This window comes from Ictidomys tridecemlineatus, chromosome 1 (assembly GCF_052094955.1).
Source record: "Ictidomys tridecemlineatus isolate mIctTri1 chromosome 1, mIctTri1.hap1, whole genome shotgun sequence".
Taxonomy (NCBI): Eukaryota; Metazoa; Chordata; class Mammalia; order Rodentia; family Sciuridae; genus Ictidomys; species Ictidomys tridecemlineatus.
Window position 1 is genome coordinate 220,118,987 of NC_135477.1, and position 25,783 is coordinate 220,144,769.

The window sequence follows — 25,783 nt, forward strand, 5'->3', positions numbered from 1 at the left end:
TACCTGTGAGGAAGAATGCAATGAAATCTGTTATAATATTGAACTGTGCCAATCTGAAACTCATTTCCATTTGTTTCTGGGATTTTAACAAAGCTCTAAAAATAATGGCAAACTTCACACTGATCCTAGCCATGAGTATTTTATTGAGTAACTTCTGTATAAGACTCTGGAAGGGAAAAAATGAATCAGACATGAACAGACTCAAGGAGCGTCAGTTTGAAAAAGATAAGATGGGAACATAAATAACCACAATATCAACAAAGGAAGGATCAGAAACAGACATATACAAAAGTGCTCTGGGAGTCTGGAGAAGGAGCAGATGTGGGCAGAGGTGTAAAGAAACACCCAGGCAGGGGGTGCAGCACTGGCTGTGGGCCTTAATGAGATTCAGCATCTGAACCACAACAGAGAGGGGACAAAGGAAGCATAAAAGAACAAAGGGAAAGTGAGAGAGAACTCCAGAAAAAGACTGTTAGAGAGGTGACTAGGGGTGGGGAGAACTGAAGGAAATTATGGAAGGTGAGGGGGTGACTGTGGGCCAAGTGGTTGACTAAGTCCCAGAGGTACTTCTGTTTATCTTCATACTAGTCCCATGAAATAAGTCCTATTATTGTATCCATTTGACAAAGAAGAAAAAAAATGGTAGACACAAAAAGTTATTTTCTTATGGTCACATTGGCATTGAAAGTCAGAGTTTGAAACCAGGTCTGTATGATTTCAAGGTCTATCACTTGTCTACTCAAAAGGTAAAAATCTCAACCAGTATACTAGTCTACGTTGGGAATTTGGGAATTGAAAAAAAGGTAAATAGGATTTGATAATTGATGTAAAGTTTTTAAATAAAGAAAACAGTAAATTAGATTTTTTTAAAAAAATTCTAATTGTGCAAAATACATGAAGAGCTTCAAGTTTTTAAAGTGACAGGTATATGTGCATATTTTGCCTGGGGACAGTGATTCAGTGTTTGTAAGAGACTTTACAGACCATAACAACCTGGAACACTGGAAATGGCTGTAAATGCCACATAAAAGTAGTTTAAAGTGACAACACTATCTAAATTTCTGGAGATATATATATATATATATATACACATTTATTTCAAGGGAGATATGTCTTTATGTTAGGTTGACAGGAAGAACCCATGAGAATTTAAGTCATAAAGAAGTAATTTTTATCTCACAATTACCTTAAATATCAAAGCAAGGTGATTGGAGTGTTTTTCCGCATTCCAAGGTGGTTTTGCACAAGCCATTTCTATAATAGCACAGCCAACACTCCATACATCACAGCTCCTACCATACTGCTGACCTCTCAGGACCTAAAATAAAGCAGAGTTAATTTGGTAACGATTCATTTAAAAAAGAGAAAACAATTTTGTAGTTCTGGATTCTAAATTCTAAGCTTACTTCAGAGCAAAAAATAAATAAATAACAATTTCCTGGCCTGCCTGATATGTCATTAATAAGCTTAATATCCTATGTAGCACAAAAATAAACATCACAGAATTCCAAAGCAGCCCCCCATGATCTTAGTAAATGATGGGGCAAGTAGGCAACAAAAAATCACTGCCTATGAACATGAAGAACTGTGCACACAGTTCTTAAGAGGCCGAGTTCAGTGGAGCAATGCTCTATAGTAAACGTCTACTACTGACAAGGCCTGCCTCTGGGCTCATGTCCCCTGGGAATAGATAATTTTAAAATATTTCTATTATGGATACTTTGGGTTTGCTACAAAACAACTACTATAAACTAACCCACAGTACTTTGCCTTTAAGCAAATCTATTAAAAATGTTTTGTCATTTTTTTCAAGACGTAGAAGGAAAAATTGAAATAAGGGTCTGAAATGTAGATATTGTTAAAATCTTTTTTTAAGGGCCCTGGAGTTCTAAGCATATACTAGATACCACTGTGAAGTAATGTGGTATAATGCTGTCACATAGACCTTTCATCACAAAGCTACTTCTCACCTCAGGTGCCATGAATGCAATTGTCCCCAATAACTGTCCCTGAAACTCTCCTGCACCAGTTCCTTTTGAAGCCAACCTGGCTGCAGCTCCAAAATCTGCAATTCTGAGCCTCTGACCTGTGCTGTCGATTAGCAAATTGGCACCTGTCAAGAGAAACAGGAAATGACCTTGTATGTTAAAAACAAAAGTAAGGACTGATTTAAAAAACCCAGTACTAAGAAAAAAGAAAGGAACGGACTGTATGTCAGAGGTTAAGAGAAAGATCCTCTCTTCTCCCTTCACTTTATTTACACACAGATCTCTCCAGTGTAAATAAAATCTAAAACCTCAGAAAGAAAATCTGGAAAAAAAACAATTAAGGCATACAAAGATAAAGGGCAGAGACTTGGTGAACCTTTCAAAAACCTTTAGTATAATGATTTCCAACAAAATCTTTCTCCAAAATTCAAATTTTAGTATAATTTACATTGTAAGACAAAGTTTTGTGGAAACATACTGGTCTAGATCAATTTAAATTTATGCTCATTTCATAATTCTAGCTTAATAAAAAATTAATCTTTTTTTTTTTTTAAACTTTTTTTCCTTTAGTTTCAGCATATGAGAGAAAACACATGACACTTGTCTTTCCACGTTTGGTTTATTTCGCTTAACGTAATGCTCCCCAGTTCCACCCATTTTCTTGCAAATGACCTAATTTCATTCTTCTTTCTGGCTGAGCAAAACTTCCTAGTGTACATACACACACGCCACATTTTCTTTATCCATTCATCTGCTGATGACATGTAGGCTGATTCCATAACTTGGTTATTGTGAACTGTGTTGCCATAAACATGGGTATGCATATATCTCTGTACACTTTAATTCTTTTGGATAAATACTGATGAGTGGAATACCTGGGTCATATGGTGGTTCCGCTCGTACTCTCTTGAGGATTCTCCATACTGATTTCCATAGTGGCTATATATTCCCACCAAGGTGTATGAATTCCTTTTTCATTGCATCCTCACCAGCATTTGTTATCTGTATTTTAATAGCTACCATTCTAACTGGAGTGAGATGAAATCTCAGTGTAGTTTTGATTTATATTTCCCTGAAGGCTAAAAATGTCAAAATATTTTTTCAGATAACTGTAAGCCATTTGTATTTCTTCTTTTGAGGAGTTTTTTTTTTGGTTTTTGTTTTTAAATTCACTTTCCCATTTAGTGAATGAGTTATTTGGAGGTTTTGGTGTTTTTTGAGGTCTTACTAGATATTAATCTATTGGAAGAGTACCTGACAAGGACTTTTCCCCATGCTGTAGGTTCTCTCTTCAGAGTGTTGTTTCCTTTGCTGTACAAAAAGCTTTTAAATCTGATGCTATCCCACGTACTAAGTCTTGTTATTATTTCCTGAGCTACATGAGTCTTACTGAGGAAGTGCTATCTATGCCTACACATTAGAGTATTTCCCCTAGGTATTTTTTTAATCAGTTGCAAAGTTTCTGATCTTATTCCTAAAAACTAACCTTATAACACTCCTTCAGTAGATAGGCTATGTGAAGTACTAAAGAGCCTCATTATGAAATACCAAAGTTGTCCTTTATAAAAATGAACTAAATCACAAAAGATCTGAGTTTTTCTTAACAGAAGTTTATGATATACCAATTACTTTAAATAAAACAAATAAAACCAAGAAAAGAAACTTCCTGGGAGGCAGCACAATATGAAGCCAACAAGCTAAGTGATCAGGAGACAGCCTTTCTAGTACTGACATTTCTATAAAATGAGCACTGCAGATTAAATGATCTTAAAGCTCCTTTAAGTTCTAGTATTCTAGAAATTTGAGTTTTTCAGAGAAACAATCCCATAGTTAGAAACTTAGGTTAGAAACCATCAACAAATGTCCAAATTTTAAAATGACATTTATTTTCTTAGTGGAAAATAAAAGAATTCTTACCTTTGACATCTCTGTGAATGATCTGGTTTTCATGGAGGTAAGAAAGGCCACGAAGTAACTGTTCAGTGTAGTTAATGACTACTGATTCCTTGAAGGCTCCATATTTACTCAGCAGATGAGCCACAGATCCTCCTGTAACACAAACACAAAACAGTAATGATTATCAAAAACTTAGGCCAGAATTAAAATTGTCTATTACACTTTGGTTTCTTTAGCTTGCAAGGCAAGAACTGATATTCTCAACTGAAATGTTCAATTCATATCTTACTATCAGAAATGAAACTGACAAAACAAACAACAAAACAAACCAAAACAAAAAACCAAGGTGAAACTGACTTCCTAGATCATCTTAAATATCTCTTAGTTCAATTTTTATGGAATCCTCATGAAGCTAGTTTACTGGAAGCCCAAGATTTCAGAAAGCTTTAGAAGTTAATTTTGAATGGTACCACTTCTGAAACATACAGTTCACTCCTCTATCTTCTCAATCAAAATATACAAATGCCTTTATTACCAACTTAAGTAAGCAATGCTAACATGTTATTTAGCAGAAGGTAAAGAGACCAGAAGGAGAAGCCAAAGGCCCAGTCATATCCTACCATTTACTAACTCTGACCTGGGGCAAGTCACAAACTCAATGACTTCATTTGGAAGTATTTACAATATTATTGTTCTTCAAAATTAAAAAAAAATTCTAAGATTCTTGTCTAAAATATTATAAATCTATCAAATATTATGTATTTCAATATGTTCAAAAATATTTATGCTGCCATAAACGCGGTGGACATATAAGTAGCCACATAAGTACATAACTTGCAATGTAGAAACATTAGAATAAATTAAAATACATAACATAAAAATAATGAATTAAAATGAAAATGTAATGTCTTTATTCTTAGATAATAGTCTAAAATATCTACATATTATTTTTAATTCTGTTTATAGATTAAGACAACTCCAAAATTTATATAAAGAAAGCATAAGACAGTGAAATAATTATATGTTTAACCTAAAAAGTACATCAGAGATAAGCAAATCTAAAAAATCAACACAATCTATTCACCACATCTTTAATCACTTATTTTACTGTATAGTCCGTATAAGAGAAAATAAAATTCAATCTTTGTTCAAGATGACAAGGTTGAACGAGTTTACCTGTACTAATTTTTAAAAAATATAACTTGATTTCTATATTATGTGAAAATACTTCTTAAATCTGTTTAATTAATGATGGCCACCCAGAAAAATATGGATCACAAACCAAATTAAAAAAAAAGAGATGATTCTTATAAACCAATACTATATAATCACTTAAAAACACTGATAAAAATTTAAAGGTAGAGGTAGTATTTTATTATATTTTAAAAAAAAAGATAAAACAAAATAGTTATAATTTATGTTAGTATGTTAGAATTGGTTTGCTTTTAGAAACTCAATCTATTTAAAAAAATAAGTGTTCATTACACTGTTTTCCCTAAAGAACAGAAATGTAAGTCTATGCATTATTACTCATAATTTAATACATGAACCTACCTGCCATCCATTCGATAAAGAGATTGTAATTGCTCTTCTCACATGTGGCTCCTAACATCCTAATGATGTTCGGATGATTCAGATGGCTCATCATTCTTATCTCTTCTCTTAATGCTTCAACAACTTCTTCTTGTTCAGAAGATGTGTTTCTGACATATGTCACCTGTTTCAAACATGTTTACAAAGATATGAATTCTGGTGTTTCTCTTTAGTTCCAACAACCTGATCTAAAATGAACAAATCCAAATTAGCTTTTACATTAATAGCAGATGGCATTTATACTCACGAGTGCAGTGTACTTTATTTAAAAAAAAAAACAAAACTAGCCAAGTCAAACTGTTTTAGAAAATAAGAATGTAGCATAAGCAGCAATGAAATATCAGAAAAATGAAACCAAAACCAAAACCAAAACCAAAAAATACTCTTAAAACCAAACCAAAACCAAAAACCAAACTAGGATACAGTCAAGATACTGATTGTTTGAAGACAACGTTAAGATGAGAAAAGCTTGATCAGGGAGAACAATCGATATGATTTAAAAATGAAAGCTTTATTATTTTCACATCTTGATAAGTATGCTCATTTGAAAAGCAACCCACAGAAAGCAAGGCAGTATTACACTAGTATACTGCTGAAGAGTATTAAAATCATACTTCTAATAATCATAACAGGCAAAAACAAATTAAAAACCAAAACAAAACATCCATAAGGCCCATCTTGCTATTATATCTTACAATAACCAGGCTTCAACTTCTAATAAAGAATTCATGAGTCTGTAGTGCTTTCGTAACATCTATTTTAAAAAAGATTTCTCAAAGCTTAAATTGCTAAAGTATATAAATGCATGATTACATATGTCCTTTATTCTATTCACTTGTCCATGGTTCATTTTATAATTTGAATAATTTCACTTATGTGCTCACTAGATATTTACCTGTTTAACAGCCATTAAAGTTCCAGTACCCACATCTTGTGCCTGATAACAAGAAGAAAATGCTCCAAGGCCTATCTGCTGACCTTTCAGCCATTCAGTGTCTTCTCTGTAAGGTTGTTTTGCTTTGGTATGTCCTGGTAGAGTCTCTGGTGTCTACATATTAAATGAAAGTAATCTTTTTACTGTTAAGTTAAAAGAGCAAGATTGTATAAAATTAACCTGGCAAAATATCATTCTTGTTTAGTCTGGTTTCCCAAATCACCTATAAAATTCATTTCTGAACAGACAATGCTAGCAACCAATGTTTATTGCAGAAGTGATTACCATTACAGAATCAACCAGAAATGTCTCTGAAATAGGCCAGAACTATTGCTCTTTAAATGATACGGACATTATTAATGTATACTTAAAAACAGTATGTGAACAACCTGTTTGCAATGATAAAAACAGCATTTCTGAATTATATTTTAGCATGCCCTAAGGAAACTCTAACTTCTTAAAGATGATACTTACATCCTGTTGAATAATGATAATATCTTCTCCATTTTCAACCTGTAGTTGAGGAACCATGGGGAGGGCATCCTGAGACGCTGACATTGCCATGGCAATTGCTAAAGCTTCTTCTTCTTCAGCTTCCATTTTTTCTTTGCACTTTTGATTATGATTCACATCATCTTTGTAGGTATCATCACTTTCAGACTTTTCAGGAGAGAGGACAGCAACTTCTGACTTAAAAGTGACTGTTGTGTCACTTGAGGGCATAGATGCCTCAAGAAGGTCTTCAATACTGGAATTGAGTTCTGTATTGACATCTAATCTGCATTTCTCCTCTACTGGTGTGAACACTGTCTCGTCACTGGGTATAACAGCATTACTACTATTGCTGCTACTGCCAAAGCTGTCATCACATTTGGAAGTACTGTTTAGATCAAGTGTCATGCTATTTTTTGAAACATCTCCCTGTTTACTTGTATTACCAGGGGTGGGTCGAGATGGCTTTGGCCTGTGTATGTTACTGGAGGGTAAGGGTCTTGACTGAGTAAAGATTGGAGAAAGTTTATCTGAGTCTTTGTTTTCAGAACAGTTTCTCTGGAATTGTAGAGAAAACTTGCGTTGTGTTTGAGGAGATGCAGAAGGTATTTTGCAGGGAATAAAACCCTGAGGTCTATGCTTGGAGGCATCTGTTACAGAGCCAGCTGGTACAGATGGGGCTGATGAAGAAGGGGTCGATGAGCCTGGGAACATTAATTGGGAATGATGAGACAAAGGAGAGGAGTTCAAACATTGACTGTGGGGCCTGCCTTTTGTTTGAACCATTGGCTTTGGTTGCTCCATTGTTGTAGTGGAACTGTGAAGTCCTACTGAAATGCTGGCCAGTCTGTCAGAAATGTCCTCTGAACTGGCACTCAATTTTGTAGCACATAATCCTTTTCCAGTTTTCTCTAAATGTACTGTGCGCTCAAGGCAACTGTTCTCTGTGGTTTCTGGATAGCTATTAGAGGCAGATGCTTGCAAAAAGCTGTCCTGTCGACCATCCAAGGTGTCTTCTATGCCCAGCTGGATGGCCTCAGCAATTTCCACCTCATCAGCAATAGCCATCAAACGACGACGCATCCTGGTGAAGTGAGTAGAACTGGAAACATTCAGCATTTCTAACAGTTTTGAAAACACATGGGGTACTGCGGTAACCATTCTTGCAGAACTCAAATATATCCTTCGAGAGAGTTTACCAACCATTGAGTGGGAATTATCAATGGACTGCAAGGCAAAGGTTAAGAGGGACAGCAGCTTCTTATACCTGAAAGGAAACAAAACAAACACATTCAATTACTAGACAAGTTTAATGACTATAAAGGTATGGAATGTTAAAAAAGGTAATTTATAGATTGTAAACTTCAAAAACAATTTTGTATGAGAGATCTTTAACTTTTTAATTAAATAGCTTAGACTTTAGGATTCTATGCCAGGCAAATATTAGGGTACAAGTAACTTATCTATGCTTTTAAATTTCTGAGCTTTTCATAAATCTAAACTATACCATTCTTGGAGAGAATGTGGGGTAAGTATGAAGAGGAAAGTCATATATTTGCAGAGGAAAAAAAATCACCTGATTTCAACAGGCTCAACTTGTGAAACATCAGTACTGACAATATGAGGATAAAATTCAGCAGGAAATTCCAATAACAGTCTATCAATAAGACAAAGACGGCCCAGGAGTTCCTGCCAGTTGTTCGATTCAGTTTGGTTTCCAAGAATACAATTTAAGACATAATCAACACCACCAATACCAATGGATCCTACAAAAGGAAAGTAAAAATAAAATGACTTAAAAAGAGTGATATGAAAGTCTAAAACAAAATATGATTGAATGGTGTAAGGCCAATGAGAATACCCTTGATTATATTAGTTTTAAGAATTTCTCCTTGATAAACTCATATTTCTAACCTTAGCTGGGTGAATCAATTTACATAATGACTTCAAAATCCTGTAATGGACCCAGCAGAGACTAACTAGGTTAAGGAAAATGATAAAACATGCTGTATTAATTTTAAGTAATAAAATTAAGTAATAAAGTTATTACCCGCTTTAAGTATTTCTCTACCAACTGCCAGCTCTCCTGCTTGGCCTTTACACAATTCCAAGAGTGTTGATATGGACAGCTGACTTGTACGGCTAAAAATGAAAGGAAAGCAATATAAATTCAAAATATATATCAATATCAGAGTAGTAATATAAAGCCTTGTGATAAAGCAGAAAAATAATGTTTTCTGGAGTGTTTACTTTTCCACCACTAAAATCACATTAACAATACTACTCCAAGTAATAATAATTATTAGTAGGTCTAATTCATAAATTTATCACATACATTAAGCATAGAATCTTCAGTACTGGCTCTTAGAAAGCAAGTACTTATTTAAAAATCAGATAAAAGGTTTACTTTCATATACTATCTTTTTAAAATAAAAATGAATACAAATTATGACTTTTTTAATCTTTGAACTTTCATTAAGAATTTTTAAAATTAAAAACAAAACCTTGCTATCCAAAACCCTTATGTTCTCCAGATTGAGAATATCACAAAACCCAAATATCATAAGATCCCTTTATAGTATTTCTTATGTTTTCAATTATTCCAATCCACCAAGTGAACAACCTGACTTTAGAATTTCAGAAAGTGAACAACAAATAACACAAAACACCCACATTCTCAGAAAATTACCTATTCTAATATTGAAGACTCACATGATTTTTCCTATGCATTTTCAAGTTATTTGTTAATTTGCCAATGTTTTCCAGGTATTTCCCCAAGCAAGTAGAAAACCTCTAATACTTTCAATTTGGAGGCTTATGTGAGAAAACAATGGAGACAAAACACAGACTCCGTGGAATAAGAATCTAGGCACAGCTAGGTACTTCTTTTGTGTGTGTGTGTGTGTGTGTGTAATGGGGATTGAACCCAGGGCCTTGTGTATTATAGATAAACACTCTACCACTGAATTACATCCCTAGCCCTAGGTACCTAGTTTTTGAGACCCTCTGTAAACTAACTCAGATAATTTGGGCAGGAAGACAAATATTGAATTGACAAAGAGATCTGGGTGCAACAAGAAAAGCAAAATAAGGGAGACTGAACACTTCTTGCAATTCAAGATCTGCTGGGATGTAAAGATGAGCAGTTCCAAACAGTCATGTACCATAGCTATATTTATTAAATGAAAGTGATTTTTCCTACCATTTTATAAAAGGGGAAAACAAAGAGAACCATTGGTCTGAAAAAAGCATGGCTTATACCCATTTTTACTGTACCAAACTTCACAATTTTCAACTTCATATTTTTCTCTCCAGTTAGTATTATTCTCATTTCCTGTCAATTTTTAAAGATATTGCAGGAGAACATAAAATCACAAAAACTAAACCATCATAAATAAAGTAAAATTCCATTACAATGAAAATAATGGAAGAGGTTCTTTTTTGATTATGAAAAGGGGGCATTAGTAAGTATAATGATGTCACTGGTGCCTATCCTGTGTAACTCTTTCTCTAAAATGAGATTACACTTATATATATATGTGTCTGCTCTTGTTCTTATCACTGGACTTCAGATTATGAAGTTCTTTAAGAGAAGCAATCACAATACAATTTGTGCAGGTCATGCAGTTTTTTATGCTAGCTTTTACTTGTTATTAGATCCTTTCCCTAGACCTTAAGAGTCTTCTAAGTTTCTAAATTTTAATTTCAAATCTTACATTAGAAAACAATATTCAAAGACTCACTTAACAAATATGCACCAAATATTCTATGAGGTGTGAGGCTTGTGCTAAAAACTTTTTTTTTGGTTTGCTTTTTGGTACCAGGGATTGAACCCAGGGGCGCTTGATCTCTGAGCCACATCCCTGACCCTTTTTATTTTAGTTTCTTATTTCAGGTTCTCACTAAGTTGCTTAGGGCCTTTCTAAGTTGCTGAGGTTAATCTTGAATTTGCTATCCTGTCTCGGCTCCCAAGCCACTGGGATTACAGGCATGTGCCACCCCGCCCAGTTTGAAGCTTTTAATACACAATGGTTTGAAGTGGTGTGAGAAACTTTTCATACAGTGGTTTGAAGTGGTTCATCAATAAGGTCTTACCTATTGGCATCTGCACACTTGACTAGGATGGTGTCTACAACTGGCCGGAGAAGTCTCTGAAGTTTGATTCTCTCTGCCAAACTGTGGCAAGGAGTATATACCAGCATGGCTCTCAAAGTTTTCTAGGGAAAAAAACCTGAAGGTCAGTTTAACTACATTTAAAAAGCATCAGAGACAATGGCCTAATCTGAGACAATGTGAACTACCAAATAAATCATGACAGAAATGAATCATAACTCAAAGTGGTGTTAATTAAAATGGTGTTTAAGAAACAATGATAGGTATCATATATTCAACATTCTCACAATGTGCTAGGCATCATGGTTAGGATTCTTCTACATAACATCACTCCAAATCTAACAGTTAAGATTTTTTCATTATTTTATAGGTGAGCAAACTAAAGTTTAAGAGAGGTTAAGTTTAAAAGAAGTTAAATAATTTTACTAAAGTCATACTGCTAGCAAATGGGAAAATAGATTGTGAAACAGGTCTCTATATCTTACTCTAGACCCAATTTAATCAATACATTAGTATTCCAGTTAGTATGATAAATGATGAAGTTACTCAATTCTGACCCCAAACATCATACTGTATTACTTCTCAAGAAGATTTATTAGGCACAAGTGGTAATGCAAGGAAGAAAAAGACTATGAGAGGTAGCTTAGAGGCTGAGTTTTAAAAATATACTAGTTAAGAACTATTCTACAACAATGATTCTGAACTGGAGGCAATTTTGAACCCCACTGCACATTTGCCAATGCCCAGAGACAGTCTTGCTTGTCATCACTAGGGGTCTGAGGGGGTAGAGGGGTGAGGTGGGTTTGCAACTATATCTATATCTAGGCTATGGATGCTGCTGGACATCCTAATAGTACACAGGAAAGCATCCCTGGTGCTTCCCATTCCTCACAAACAATTATGTGGCCAATGGCAACAGTGCTGAGGTTGAGAAACAATGGTCTAAGAAATATACACTTAAAGTTTTTGTCTGTAAAATTACCTCTTTATTGCTCTCACGAAAGACAACTGTTTAACAGGTTAAACCAGAAAAACAGCTTGGTGTCTATGTCATGGAACCCTCTTCTGTGAAAAGCTTCCTGAATTTCCATATAATATTTATAAAAAGTCAAGCAAAATGTTTATCATAAATAAATTCTCCTTGAAGAATTAATCTCCAAAAGATCAATTATAAAAATATATAATTTTTCTATAATGTTTTTTCTTTAGTGATAGCTATAAGTTTGATGACTTAAACCTTAACCATTCAAATATTATTTATTTGTGTTGAAAATATAAAACAATTATAACAACGTAAGATTAAAAAAAATGAATAAATTTGCTCATTATATTTTATTTATTTATTTTGCAGTGTTGGGGCTCAAATCCAAGGGCTCGCTCATTAAACGCATTTGCAAAATACTTGAAATACATAATATATAAATATAATAAAATAACATAAATAGAATTTTCAGTGCCTTAATGGAAGGAATGCCACTTGACAAACATATTATTTGATAAAGATTAATATGCAATTTAAGTAAAACATGAAGAATCCCTAGTAAATGCAAAGGAAAGATATTTTTCTTAATGTGTATTGACAACATAAAAAAAAAATCAAAGTAACTTTGATCACTTTTCAATCCCACAAAACATTTTTAATTGGTTATGGGTGAGGCAACCACTGAGGAAAACACGAGCAGCAAGACATCGTTATTTGGGGGGAATAAGCAGCATATAAACAAAACTTTAACAGATTAAAACCAATAAAATTCAAATGACAGATAAATGAAAAATTATAAATTCCTGGGATTATGAAGTAAGAGTAGAATTTGGATTTTCCAAAATTAAATCAGGTAAAATACTTTTACTGTACCTGCCTCCCAATCCCCCTGCCTTTTCCTTCCAGAGACACAGACAGATTGACTTAGGAAAGCAGATACACATTCAAAAATGAGGACCAGCTATAGACAAAAAGACAGTCATTTTATTATATCTTTAAAAGAGTATTTATGAAAGGAAGAAAAACCATAATGATATGTTGTGGAATAAAACTACTTACTAAAGCAGCAACGTACACTTTGTAGACAGGGTCAGCACAGACCATTGATAAGACGCTGCAGCAGGCCTCCACCACATCTCCTGAGATGCTGGCCTGGGAAGACCCGCTAGTGGCTCCAGCATTTGGGCTGCTTCCACCACTGCCCCCAGAATTTCCAGTGCTCTCCCCATTGGCCAACAGCAGGGCCCCACTAACATCATGGGAAAGACGCCTGAGGGCCATCTCTCTTACATTCCAGTTTCTAGAAAATAAGCAGCCAACGAGTTCCATTCCAAACACCTATATCAAACAAACACAATGTGAAGAAAAACTAATAAATCCAATGTGTTGAGTTAAACATAATTTTTTGATTATTAAAGAAAAAACATTCATTTTTTTAATCTTCATTATACTACTCAATTTCAATATGCCTAGTTACTTAGAAATCCTAAGGAGGAATTTTACACTTGAGTCAAGGTAATTATTAAGTCATTAACACCTATTAGTTCAAGGAAAATGATGAGTAAACTCCATGAATTAGATGGATATACTTGTATTTTTAGGCCTGTACCCTTCATGTTTAACAAAAACAAAAAGCCCACACTAAAAAAATTGTGAAGAATTCCAACTTTATATTCATATTAAGGTAGTTTACAAAGAAACAACTGGAGCAAGATTTTTAAAAAAGCCAAGTCAAGAAAGGCACTAGAGTGAAGGTTTCAAAACAGAGTACTTCTCTTATAGATGACTGTAGTAAGTCAAAATAATTTATTTGAATTTGTCTTATACAAAATGGTTGAAAAAATGTGTGGGTCTAGGCAAAACAGGAACTATGATGAATGGAGAGAAAAAACCAAACAACTATAGAAAGAATGCTTGTGTTTAAATCAGTAATGATGCACTCAGAATTATGAATGTTGCTACAGTCCTCACTACCATGCCTCCAAAGCTGCAGAATAAAGAATCCCTAAAAAAGGAAAAAGGTAAATGGCATTGAAATTATTAACCAATTGGCTAAAAATAAGCTTAACAACTAAGATAATTTATTGTGTGAAAAATTTCTACATATTAGAGATGAAAACACAATTTTGGGAAAAGCAGACCATGACATACTTATTTGTATGTGTCCTTTAAAAAAGGGACCTAAATGAGAATAAACCAAAAAGAATATAAACTTCTGGCACTCTTAAGTAGAATACCACTGTCTTAAGTTTTAACTCAGCCTATAACATTCTTAAAACAACACAAAACAAAACAAAATAACTAGAATATATAACCTAGACCAAACCAAATCTTAAGCAAAATAAACTAGACTATGGCCTTGAAAGAACAGCATCTAATAGCTTAGAATCAACATGAGATTTCTTTATGGGATCCTGAAGGAGCAGGTCAAGATCTGTATTAAATATCATTAGTGAACTAGATAAAAGAATTGAGATGTCTTATTAATTTTGTGGATTTTATTAGATAATAGGTTGCTAACATGCTTAGAAAAGAGAATTGCAAAGCTGCAGAACTATAATGGTCATAAAAAGAAAAGGGAAACAAGTCCTAATGATGTAAAAGCTTAATGAGTTAATACATCTGTTCACAAACTTAACAGTATTCAACAGAATTTAACAAATTATAAAAATTATATATTTACTTCATTATTGTTTACTGAAGACACTGGTTTTGGGCCCTACATTTTTTTCCAAAATAGCAGACTAAGCACTCAACAATCAAGAAAATCATGAAAGACCAAGCAACCAAAAACCTTATTTACTGAGGATGAAGAAACAATCATAAGAGAAGGTAAAAGAATGAAAACTGTCCTTATAAATAAAATGCTTATTACAAAGTAATTACCACAAATTTTTCTTATTCATCCACTAAGCAAGCACCCATTTTTATATGCTGGTAGGATCTAAGGAGAAATTGAGTTTCAATGGTAGCAAATAAGAAAACTTTGGCAGAAATGAGGATTAAACACTGAAAAAAGCTAGCACTGAAGAGTTTCAGTTTCTACTCTTGGGTAGACTTTTTATCTGTTAGTTCAGGATGAGATGTTTCCCAGATACAAAATCTGAACCTAGAAAGAAATTTTTAATTGTAGCTGTATTAATACCAAAGTAAAAGTAAAATTCTCAATGGACTGAGTCATAATGAAGGCAAGCAAAATATTTGATAAGTTATAAAAGGGTAAAGAAAGGGGACAAACACATTAATTGATCTGCAAATCTTCTTTGAGAAATGAAGAATGAAGAACTATTTACCTGAATCCATGGCTCAGCTAAATCCTTATAAGCAGGAGGGATCTGCTGAGTTCCATAATGAGTAAGGTTAAAATTGCTCTCTTGATTCCTTCTTTGTGATCCAGCCAAAGGCTGCTGCTGTGTGGTTTGCTGTTGTGCAGCACGCAGGGAAGAAGGGGAATCCACGGGACTTGACAACTCATGGCTAAAATGAAAAATACAAAGTTTGCTAAAAAATATTAACAGATTAACAGATCACTTTGATAATATTTTTACTTTTATTTATCATATGCAAATCATTAATTCAAAATTACTACCTGTAGAAATCGTGGGATCTCCACTTAGACCTACAAAGGGGACATATTAAAGGTTCTCTATTTCTTCTACATTCTTCTGCCCCTAAAAAAATAAATAAATACAGAATACTTACAAAAATGTAAATGTATTAAGTATTTATATGTATTTATATGTCATAACTGTTCATAACAGTACAGAATTTCTATGGAAGGAACCACCAACAATTATTGGAGTATCTGAAAGCAGGCAAGCATAGCAGTTTAATTATTCTGATGCCTTTGCAAATGCTATTTTATTAGTCAAGACAACATGTACTTTTCTCACTATTGTTCAAAATGTTCTGCCCCACTTGATTACAAGGTTGGGTAATTCCAGGCCTTGCTTTGATGTTCCCCCCTTTCTGTAAAGCTTCCCCAGACCTTCTTTCATGTACACCTTCCAGGTGGGAACTCTGCACTCCTTCTACTTCCACCTGTATCACATGATATTGGATGTCATTGCTCAGACAGATCAATTCTAACAGATCCTAAACTCTAATTTGTTGAAAACTTTACATATGGCCTCGGAACACTTTCCCCCCCCCATTCTCACTAATTTCCCCACAACTCATCATACAATTCCAAATAAAATGGTTAGCTGGAGAGCAACTGTGTTGAGTAAGCACAGAGATAAAGGAGTAACCTACAGATGGACATGCAGTGGTGGTGCAGCTTGTTCCGGCAGCCATCTTCACACACTGTAAGACTTTCTTCGTCAAGCATGCCCAACAAGCAAATAGGACACATTTGCTCTTCTTCATCCTTTATGCTATAAGGAAGGAGGAGCAAAAGTACTAAGTACAAAAGAATATAAGACAGAATTAATGCAATATGCTAATTAGAATTATGCTTCTTTAAAATACAAACACATTATTAGAAATAATTAAGAGCATCTTCTATTAAGTATTTCAGGGATAATTATTTCTCCTATTAGCTTAGACAAATTTCAAATCAGATTCCATATATGTGTATTTACAGATTGTAAGTGTGAGTTAATTTGTCCTTGCCACAAATACACATGAGCTGCGATCTGAAAAACAGCACTTGTGGGCTGGGGTTGTGGTTCAGCAGTAGAGTGCTTGCCTAGCAGGTGTGAGGCCCTGGGTTTTTTTTTTTTTTTTAAATTTTTTTTTTTTGAGAGAGAGAGAGAGAGAGAGAGAGAGGGGAGAGAGAATTTTATTTTTAATATTTATTTTTTAGTTCTCGGCGGACACAATATCTTTGTTGGTATGTGGTGCTGAGGATCGAACCCGGGCCGCACACATGCCAGGCGAGCGCGCTACCGCTTGAGCCACATCCCCAGCCCGAGGCCCTGGGTTTGATCCTCAGCACCACAAAAATAAATAAATAAAATAAACTACAACTAAAAAATAAATATTAAAAAATCGCAATGTATCCCTAAAATGTGGCTACGGTGCTTTTTGAATAAACAAACTGCTATAAGGTTTGACAAAATGATATTTAAAATAAAATAAAAGTAAAAGCAAGATGCAGATCAAAATATATGCATGACTTTGTATTTGTTAAAAAAAAAAAAGAGAGGGAAATAGTGTGTGTGCACACGTGCACCTGTTTCTCTCACACTGAATAAAAGGAAGAATTTATTTCCTTGTGTTATATAATTTAAAAAAGTTGTACAAAGCTTAACAATAGTTAACGTTGTGTGCAGTTGGTCTCAAGAGAAAGATTTTTGTTTATTTTACAAATAAAACTACATGGTATCAGCTTGCTTAGAACTAGATCTAGACACATGTTGCATTTTAAACGTACATAACCTTTCATCTAGACTTCTAAGAAACGATGAAACAAAAATAGAGATATGTGTGAGAATATTCACTGCAATATTATTTAACATAATGAAAAAATGAAAACAGTCAAATGGACATCAAAAAGAAGTTAAAAAAATTATGCTCAACCAGACACTATAAATCTTTCAAAAGGAACAAAGAGATCCATTAAAAAAAAAAAAAAAATGCTTGGACGGAGGGGAAGGGAGGGGCTTGGGGATAGGAAAGACATGGAATGAGATGAACATCATTACCCTAAGTACACATATGAAGACACGAATGATGTGAATCTATGAATAACCAGAGACGGGAAAAATTGTGCTCTACATGTATACTATGAATTGAAATGCATTCTGCTGTCATGTATACAAATTATAATAAATAAATTTTTAAAAATAATGCACAATATATTATAGGGTGAAGAAAAAGTTAACATGACAAAATTCTAGCATGTACAGAATGTTTATGGCCAAATATGTCAAAATTGCAACATAAAATGGGCAATTATGTTATATTTATTTGAATATTCCTAATATATGAAGTGCTTTTAGGAAATCAGTAAGAAAAATACTAATAACTCAATAGTAAAATGAACAAAGATAAAAGGCAATTAAAATAAAAAATACCAATAGCCAATATAAGCATGAAAAGAGAAGTACAAAATGCATGTTAACGAAACCATATATTATTTTATTATTTTTTGGATTGGTAAAAATTAAATAGATTGGTAACATTTGGCCCCTGACAATGACATAGGTAAACAGGTTGTCATATACACTGGTGGTAGGAATAAAAAATAAAATTTCTGAAAGGTAATTTTGTTATTAATCCTTAATATATTCAAATGTATACGACTTAATATATTCAAATGTATATATTCATGATCTAAAAGTTCTATTTTCTAGGATGCTGTCTTACAGAAATAATTTAAGCATGTGAGCAGAAAAATAGAAAAATTTGTTGCACTTAGTAGACAAATAATTACTGGTATACTTAATATCAATCAATTAAGGTAATGATAAATTAAATTATGGTGTATCAACAACATAAAAAAAGGAGTGTGTACTATTTTTTTTTTTTTTTTTTTTTGTGGTGGGGCTAGGAAAAACCTGGGACCTTATACATGCCAGACAAGTGCTCTGCTACTGAGGAACATTCCAGGAGTTACTTGGGAAAATGATATTTAAAATAAAAAGAAAATAAAAGCAAGATGCAGACCAAAATATATGGCATGACTTTGTATTTGTTTAAAAAAAAAAAGAGAGAGGGAAATAGTGTGTGTGCACATGCACCTGTTTCTCTCACACTGAATAAAAGGAAGAATTTATTTCCTTGTGTTATATAATTTAAAAAAGTTGTACAAAGCTTAACAATAGTTACGTTGTGTGCAGTTAGTCTGGAGAGAAAGATTTTGTTTTCTTATTTTTTTTTTTTTTTTTTTTAGAGAAAGTGAGAGAGGAGAGGGGGGAGAGAGAGGGAGAGAGAGGGAGGGAGAGAGAGAGAGAGAGAGAGAGAGAGAGAGAGAGAGAGAGAGAGAGAGAGAGAGAATTTTTAATATTTATTTCTTAGTTCTCGGCAGACACATCTTTGTTGGTATGTGGTGCTGAGGATGGAACCCAGGTCGCACGCATGCCAGGCGAGCGCACTACCGCTTGAGCCACATCCCCAGCCCGTGTTTTCTTATTTTTATAAAGGTTTCACTGCCGCAGTGTGGCTGGGCACAAAATAACGGAGCAGCCACGAGGCACTTGTAGGTTCAAAACAGAAACTCCTATTATCCGCAGTCCTGCCAATGCCACCCACACGGGCCTTCCAGGAATACCACCCATTGGAAATCCCTCCTCCGGCACTTCCCCAACCAACACGAACTTTCCAGGAATTCCCGAGAGAACTCCAAAGTAGCACGAGAACCAGCATCACAGCAGTTATATACACCTTAACTCAAATCATCATCTCAATGGTTCGCTGCCGTCTTTCAAACATTCCCTCTGGCAAATGCCAGGCTCATTCTGACTGGGCCTTGGCTCTCAACATTTCACTATGAACCTTTGTGAAGTGATAAACAGCTTTTAAAATCAACAATACTTCATTATTACATAAATATAAGAATTTAGGATGTTAAATTAGTTATAAAACCAATCTGTGGCAGACCTATCATTAAACTTTTACTTTAGAAGAATGTTTCATAATCTACCTACCTCTAAAAACTAGGTTCTGTGCTAAGCTCAGGTTTTCATTTTCCCCTGGGCCCAATAGTGTACTTCTAATGTCTAAGGCTACGATTCCTAAAAAGTAGGTCTTAGTGACCAATAGCAAAATAATCAGTTACAAAAAATTTCCCAATAAGCTGAACAAACAGGCCAGAAAAGTCACAAAGTGTAATTCCTGAGGTGAAGTCACAATGACTAGCCTTTCTCCCTCCTGATTTATCTGAAGGTGGAAAAGCTATCAAAATATGCAATGTATTAAAGATAAACAATAAGTAGCACTGTTTTAAGAATAATTTATGTAACAATGTATAATAAAAATATTAGGGGCAAAAATGATGCAAGGTCAACCAACTTTTCAAATAATTACACCAAAATGGGCGTATTCAAGAGCAAAAATAAAGTTGCATAATTTAAATCAAATTGCAAGTGCAATTTGTAATTTAAATGCTTTTCTGACCACATATGTATCATTTCAGCATATTTTCTACCCATCATTTTCAAAGTTTCCAATGTACATATCATTCATCTCTTATCTGTATACATATACTATTTCATATTTACAAAAATTTTATTATAACATTTTACTTGTTATTAAACATTAAGTTCTTTATAACATTCTTCTTTGCTTTTTTGTTGTGGTAAAAAATATATATTATCTAAAATTTGCCATATTAAACATTTTATTTTCATCCAAACCATTTTTAAGAGTACAATTCAGGGGGCTGGGGATGTGGCTCAAGCGGCAGTGCGCTCGCCAGCCATGCGTGGGGCACTGGGTTCAATCCTCAGCACCAGGTAAAAATAAAATAAAAGATGTTGTGTCCACCGAAAACTAAAAAAAATAAATATTAAAACGAATTCTCTCTCTCTTAAAAAAAAAAAAAAAGAGTATAATTCAGGCCAGGGATTGTAGCTCAGTGGAAAAGTGCTTGCCTTAGCATCACATTAAAATAAATAAATAAAATATGACTATTGTGTCCATCTACAACTAAAAATATTTTTAAAAAGTACAATTCAGTGTACATTCATGCTGGGCATCCATCACCACTATCCAGGATTCTTTTCATCTTGCAAAACTGAAACTACATCCCATTAAACAAGTCCCATCTCTGCCCAGCCTCTAGCAACCCCTATTCTACTTTTTATTTTTATTATTTTGACTAAGCACCTCATATAACTGGAATAATATGGTATTTGTTTTTTTGTGTGTCTGGCTTATGTCACTTAGCATAATGTCCTCAAGATTCATTCATATTGTAGCATATATCAGAATTTACTTCCTTTTTAAGGCTGGATAATATTTCATTGTATAAATGTTTTGAATTTCATTTTTCATCCATCACTTAATGAATATTTGGGTTGCTTCCACTATATGTGTGTGCATAATTTTTAAGGTGTTATAATTTTCCACTGACTAGATAACTGTTTATCCATTTGTTGTTGACATCTGGGTTGTTATAAGAAATCACTAGGAACATCTTTGTGCCCACTGTTTTGACATTTCAGATTATTTTCATTTTGGTAGTTTTTTCAGAAGATCACATGAATATAGAGCAGTGAGCAGCCAACTGCAAGTCAACAAATCAGGTGGTGGTCGGCTCTGGTAAATGAAGTTTACTTGAATGCATCACACTCATTCATTTATAGATTATCTATGGTTATTTCCAGGCTACAAGGGCAGAGCTGAGTAGCTACGACAAGAAACCCAATGGCTCACAAAGTAAACATTTAAAGTAAAAAAAAAAAAAAAAAAAAAGTTAAACTGTAATAACCATTACAATTTTTATGTACTTGTAATACTTTTCATATATTAAAAAACTGGGTTTGTGCATACTACAGTGGTATAACCTGAATGTGCTTTCAGTTATAAACATGTTTCCATGCCATTCAATATTCTTTAAAAGTACAATTTTAATGGTTGCATGACATATTCATTTTTTAAAAAAATATTTTTTAATTATCAATGGACCTTTATTTATTTATATGTGGTGCTGAGAATAGAACCCAGTGCCTCACAGATGCTAGGCAAACAAACACTCTACTACTAAGCCACAACCCCACCCCCTTAACATATTCATAATGTGGACACACTTTAACCATTAAACCATTTAACTGAATTAAAGAATCAAAACATTTTAAAAAGACACATTACCTTTTCCCAGAAAGGGAACAAAACCATTTTACATACATGAAGCACATCCTTCTAAGAACAGACTTGTTTCATTATAAAAGTCTTCACTAATTCTGTAAATAAAAAACTATTACCTTTTCTTAAAATGATGTTTTGTTTGTTTAATTATTAGGTTGACCAAATATGTTTGTTATCCCCTTCAAATTATTTTGTGAACATCCTTTTCATTCCCTTTGTCCATTTATGTATGCACTGAGATTCTAGATTCCTCTTTGCAGATTTATTTATTTATTTATGGATAAGATTTTGTTAGATTTTGCAAATATTTTCAATTTGTTCTAGTTCTGATTTTTATTATTTCTGAAATATAATTTAAATTTTTAATGTAATTAGATCTGCAGATAAATTCCCTTTTGTTTAGTTTTTATATATAAAAACATGATTGTGTGGGGGAAAAAACTAAGTATATCATGACTATATGTTTGTAGTTTCTCCTCACAAATAAACAAATTTAAAATAAATCAACAGAATCCCCAAATTATGGTCAATCCATATTTTCAAGGCATCTTTTTTTCCATGTTACAGAGAAACTTTCTCTTTTAATTTTGGCTTGCTTGTTCAATTAAGTATTTGTTACTTTTCTTCAAAGTTAAAAGTTATGGAAATGCCAATTCAAAGGAGAAAGGAAAAATTTGAATAAGTTTGGGTCAGAAAGCTACAGAAATAAAGCGCTCTCTTTCTCTCTCTCTCTCTCTCTCTCTCTTTCCATTCTATTTAGAAGAGATAAGATGTGAGGGAAAGAGCTCTGAACTAAGAGCCAAGATACCCTGACTATGCTCTTAATCAAGTGAGCTTCATGACCTCTTCAGGATTTAGTCATTATTAGGCCTAGAAAATTTCAATGCCCTAAACAACTTGAAAAAATCTAGGATTCTACAATCAATTCATTTAAAATTAAGCAAATTCAAATATTTATATTTTCCACAGATAAAAAATATTTCTCTCGTCTTCACTGAGCCCTTGTCATGTTGTCATCACTTTCCCCTTCTTCACAAATTCTGAGATAGTTACAATACTTAAAAGGATGATGGGATGAATATGGGACTTAATCACTTAGACCAGTGCCCCGGGAACAAAGAGGAGGTTTCTGTAATAATTTAAATATCTCATTTTCCCCATTAACACCGGTAAAGATATATCATAGAATAGAAAAAAATTCACTTGAATTATGATGATACTAGAGACTTAAAAAAAGAATTTTACATTTGTCATTTTGGGCTACCTCTCTGATCCTTTAAGGCTTATAAATTCATCTTATCAGCAACTAGGTCATGGAAAGTTGGAAAAGCACTGTAGATGTCAAGTAAAAACTCTGATTAACAGCTGAACTTCTTTATTACAACTGATAAGTCTATTTAACTGGAATATATTTACATTCTCAAAGGTAAAAGAGTTTGAGAGAATTATCTGGAAATAGCTATGAATTAATTAAATAGCTATTAATTAAATAACAATGTTATATAATTTAAAATCCTAAAGCTGGGTGCAGTGGCACCTTCCTGTAATCTCAGCAACCTGGGGCACTCAGGCAGGAGAATCTCAAGTTTGAGATCAGCCTCACCAACTACTGAGTTCCTGTCTCAAAAAATAACAAGGATAGTAGGTGTATCTCAGTGTTAAAGCACCCCTGGATTCAATACCTAGTACCATACCAAAAAAAGTAAAATAAATAAATAAATTTTAAGAAACACTAAAAAATCCTCTAGTTGAAAGTGATTTTGGAAATGTAAATAAACTATCAAAAAACTACAGACATTTCCTTCTAATTACACAGTACTCAGCTTCATCATCTATAAAACAGTGGTAACATGTGGCTACCTAATGACATGGTGGTTAGAATGAGACAATATATCAGATGCTCTGGCACAGAGTATGACTGACAGACAGTAGCCACTTAGTATTTTACATCTGCCACATAATTTTTCTCATGAAATGGACATTTCTTATATGAATGTACTATTTCCAGCACTCTAGATTTTAGAATAAAATATCCTCAAATGACTTAATATTTATTTCCCCTGATTTTAACATGAAAACCAAGATTTAAAAATTAAATCATTTTTGAGCAATTTAACAAATAGATATAAAAAATCACCTCTAATTAAAAAATTAAATTAATGCTTAATTCCTTAAAATGTACTAACCTGTTTTCTGAACTAGATGTAGAAGTACTAGATGATGACAATGTATGAGAATTTGACATGCGTGAAACAAACTTCTGGATGGTGTTACGAGATGGAGCTTTGATTCTTGAGCTACGCCTACTGTGATATTTCTGGAACAAACTCTCAACCTAACATTGGAAAAAGACAGTAATAAAGATATTTGTGCCATAATTATACATATGAAAAGTTCTAGTGGTTGAAATATTATTCATCTTTTATTTACATATGTTTTTCATAAAGCCGGTTTAAGAGCTTCAAAATTAAGAACACAGTTTACTTAGAAAAATATTCAGTGTTCACTGTTTTATTCATTTTAGAAGAAAAAATTTATCACTCAAGAGATCTCAAGAAAACTATCAGTACCAAATACTTCTTACATACCTTTGCACCTTCAAAATGATCACTGTTTATTTAAATTTGGAGCTCACAGAAAACTTTCGGAAATATATAAATTTGTTCACAATTTTAAAAATTCCAAAGCATTTATAAAAAAATTACCTCAAAATTTTTTAAAGTTTTTCTCCATAACATTGGATCTGAGGGTTCTAGTTGAAACACCCGGAGCATAACAAATAATAGATGAATACAAAATGTTCCACGCCCACAGCTGCAGTTCTGAAGAATTAAAAGAATTAAAACTGATGGGTTAATAAATCTGTGGTTTATCACTTTCTTAATATTTTTAAAATGTTTATAGAAAATACATATTAATGTTTTTCATTATCTTTACCTGTAAGACAAGTCTACAAATATTTCTACAAATTAATCTCTTATTTCAGTGAACTTATTAAAAAAGATCAAATTTATTTAAGATATTGACTCATAGTAAAAATCTCATAAATACATTTAAGAAAAACATTATTAGCTCCCAAATACATTTTAAACTCACTTTACTCAAGGGGATTAACTGATCTCAATTTAAGATAGTATGTAAATGTGAATTAGTACCAGATGCTAATACAATATAAGATGGTGACAAATACTACCTGTGGCCCAATAAACACTCGGTACTTGTTGTCGGGGCTGTCTCCTCCGATCAGGAAAGAGTTGGGTCCTATTTGCTGCAGTAAGTACAGTCTGGCCCGCATCACTTTGTTCACACGGCGGTTTGTTTCCTCAGGGCTGTACGGTGAGAAGCCATCCGGGGAAGGGGCTCTTCGAGGTGGTGTGATTCTGCCGCTCTGAAACTTTATGACAGTGTTTTTGTTTTCTAGGTTTCTTACTTCTCAACAAGAAGTTAATAGTCAAAAAAAAAGTCTACTAGACACCCATATGGTAGATTATATTCTAAAAAAAAAAAAAAAAAGCTTCAATGTGTGATGAAGCAAAGTCAGGCAAAATGCTGTCCTGACATACTCATCTCAGGTGAAATTCGGTAATCTCAGTCATCCTTACAACTGGTGATAACTCTGGCTGAGTGAGAACCACAGGTCAACTTTACAAATTACTCTGTAAACATTTGAAAAGTATGCTTGAAAGTATTATATAAACTAAAATAAAAGCATAAAAAGTAAACTCCAGAAGCAGGCAAAATGACTATATCTAGGGGTAAAAATTAAACATCCAACTTCCTGCCTTCTATTTAAGGCTTTATTAAATGCTCTTCAGTGATTTGGAACTTACAAACACTGACCTGGAACTCCTCCTACTATACATTCTATAGATACTCTTCCTTGATTAAAACATCTCACTGGAATCCCAGCGACTGGAGAGGCTGACGCAGGGGGATCACAAGTTTGAGGCTAGTCACAGCAACTTGGCAAGACTTTGTCTCAGTGCTCCTAGGTTCAATTCCCAGTACCAAGAAAAATTAAAATAAGTAAAT

General features: G+C 33.5%; 1 protein-coding gene across 3 annotated transcripts in view; it reads right to left on the minus strand.

Moving 5' to 3' along the window:
• Window positions 1-25,783, minus strand: part of Map3k1 (mitogen-activated protein kinase kinase kinase 1) — a 77,121-nt gene that overhangs the window by 3,603 nt on the left and 47,735 nt on the right. For 2 of the 3 annotated variants that reach the window (XM_078016350.1, XM_021722458.3), the window contains exons 4-19: window positions 24,945-25,145; window positions 24,457-24,573; window positions 23,938-24,086; window positions 16,253-16,374; window positions 15,588-15,669; window positions 15,292-15,475; window positions 13,058-13,336; window positions 10,999-11,120; window positions 8,954-9,045; window positions 8,480-8,669; window positions 6,886-8,170; window positions 6,373-6,525; window positions 5,439-5,601; window positions 3,906-4,037; window positions 1,971-2,113; window positions 1,187-1,318 (exon numbers count right to left, since the gene is read on the minus strand). In XM_078016350.1, the coding sequence (XP_077872476.1) occupies window positions 1,187-1,318; window positions 1,971-2,113; window positions 3,906-4,037; window positions 5,439-5,601; window positions 6,373-6,525; window positions 6,886-8,170; window positions 8,480-8,669; window positions 8,954-9,045; window positions 10,999-11,120; window positions 13,058-13,336; window positions 15,292-15,475; window positions 15,588-15,669; window positions 16,253-16,374; window positions 23,938-24,086; window positions 24,457-24,573; window positions 24,945-25,145 (3,546 nt within the window). The remainder of the gene's footprint in view (window positions 1-1,186; window positions 1,319-1,970; window positions 2,114-3,905; window positions 4,038-5,438; window positions 5,602-6,372; window positions 6,526-6,885; window positions 8,171-8,479; window positions 8,670-8,953; window positions 9,046-10,998; window positions 11,121-13,057; window positions 13,337-15,291; window positions 15,476-15,587; window positions 15,670-16,252; window positions 16,375-23,937; window positions 24,087-24,456; window positions 24,574-24,944; window positions 25,146-25,783) is intronic. The other variant, XR_013423538.1, reaches the window with a different exon arrangement.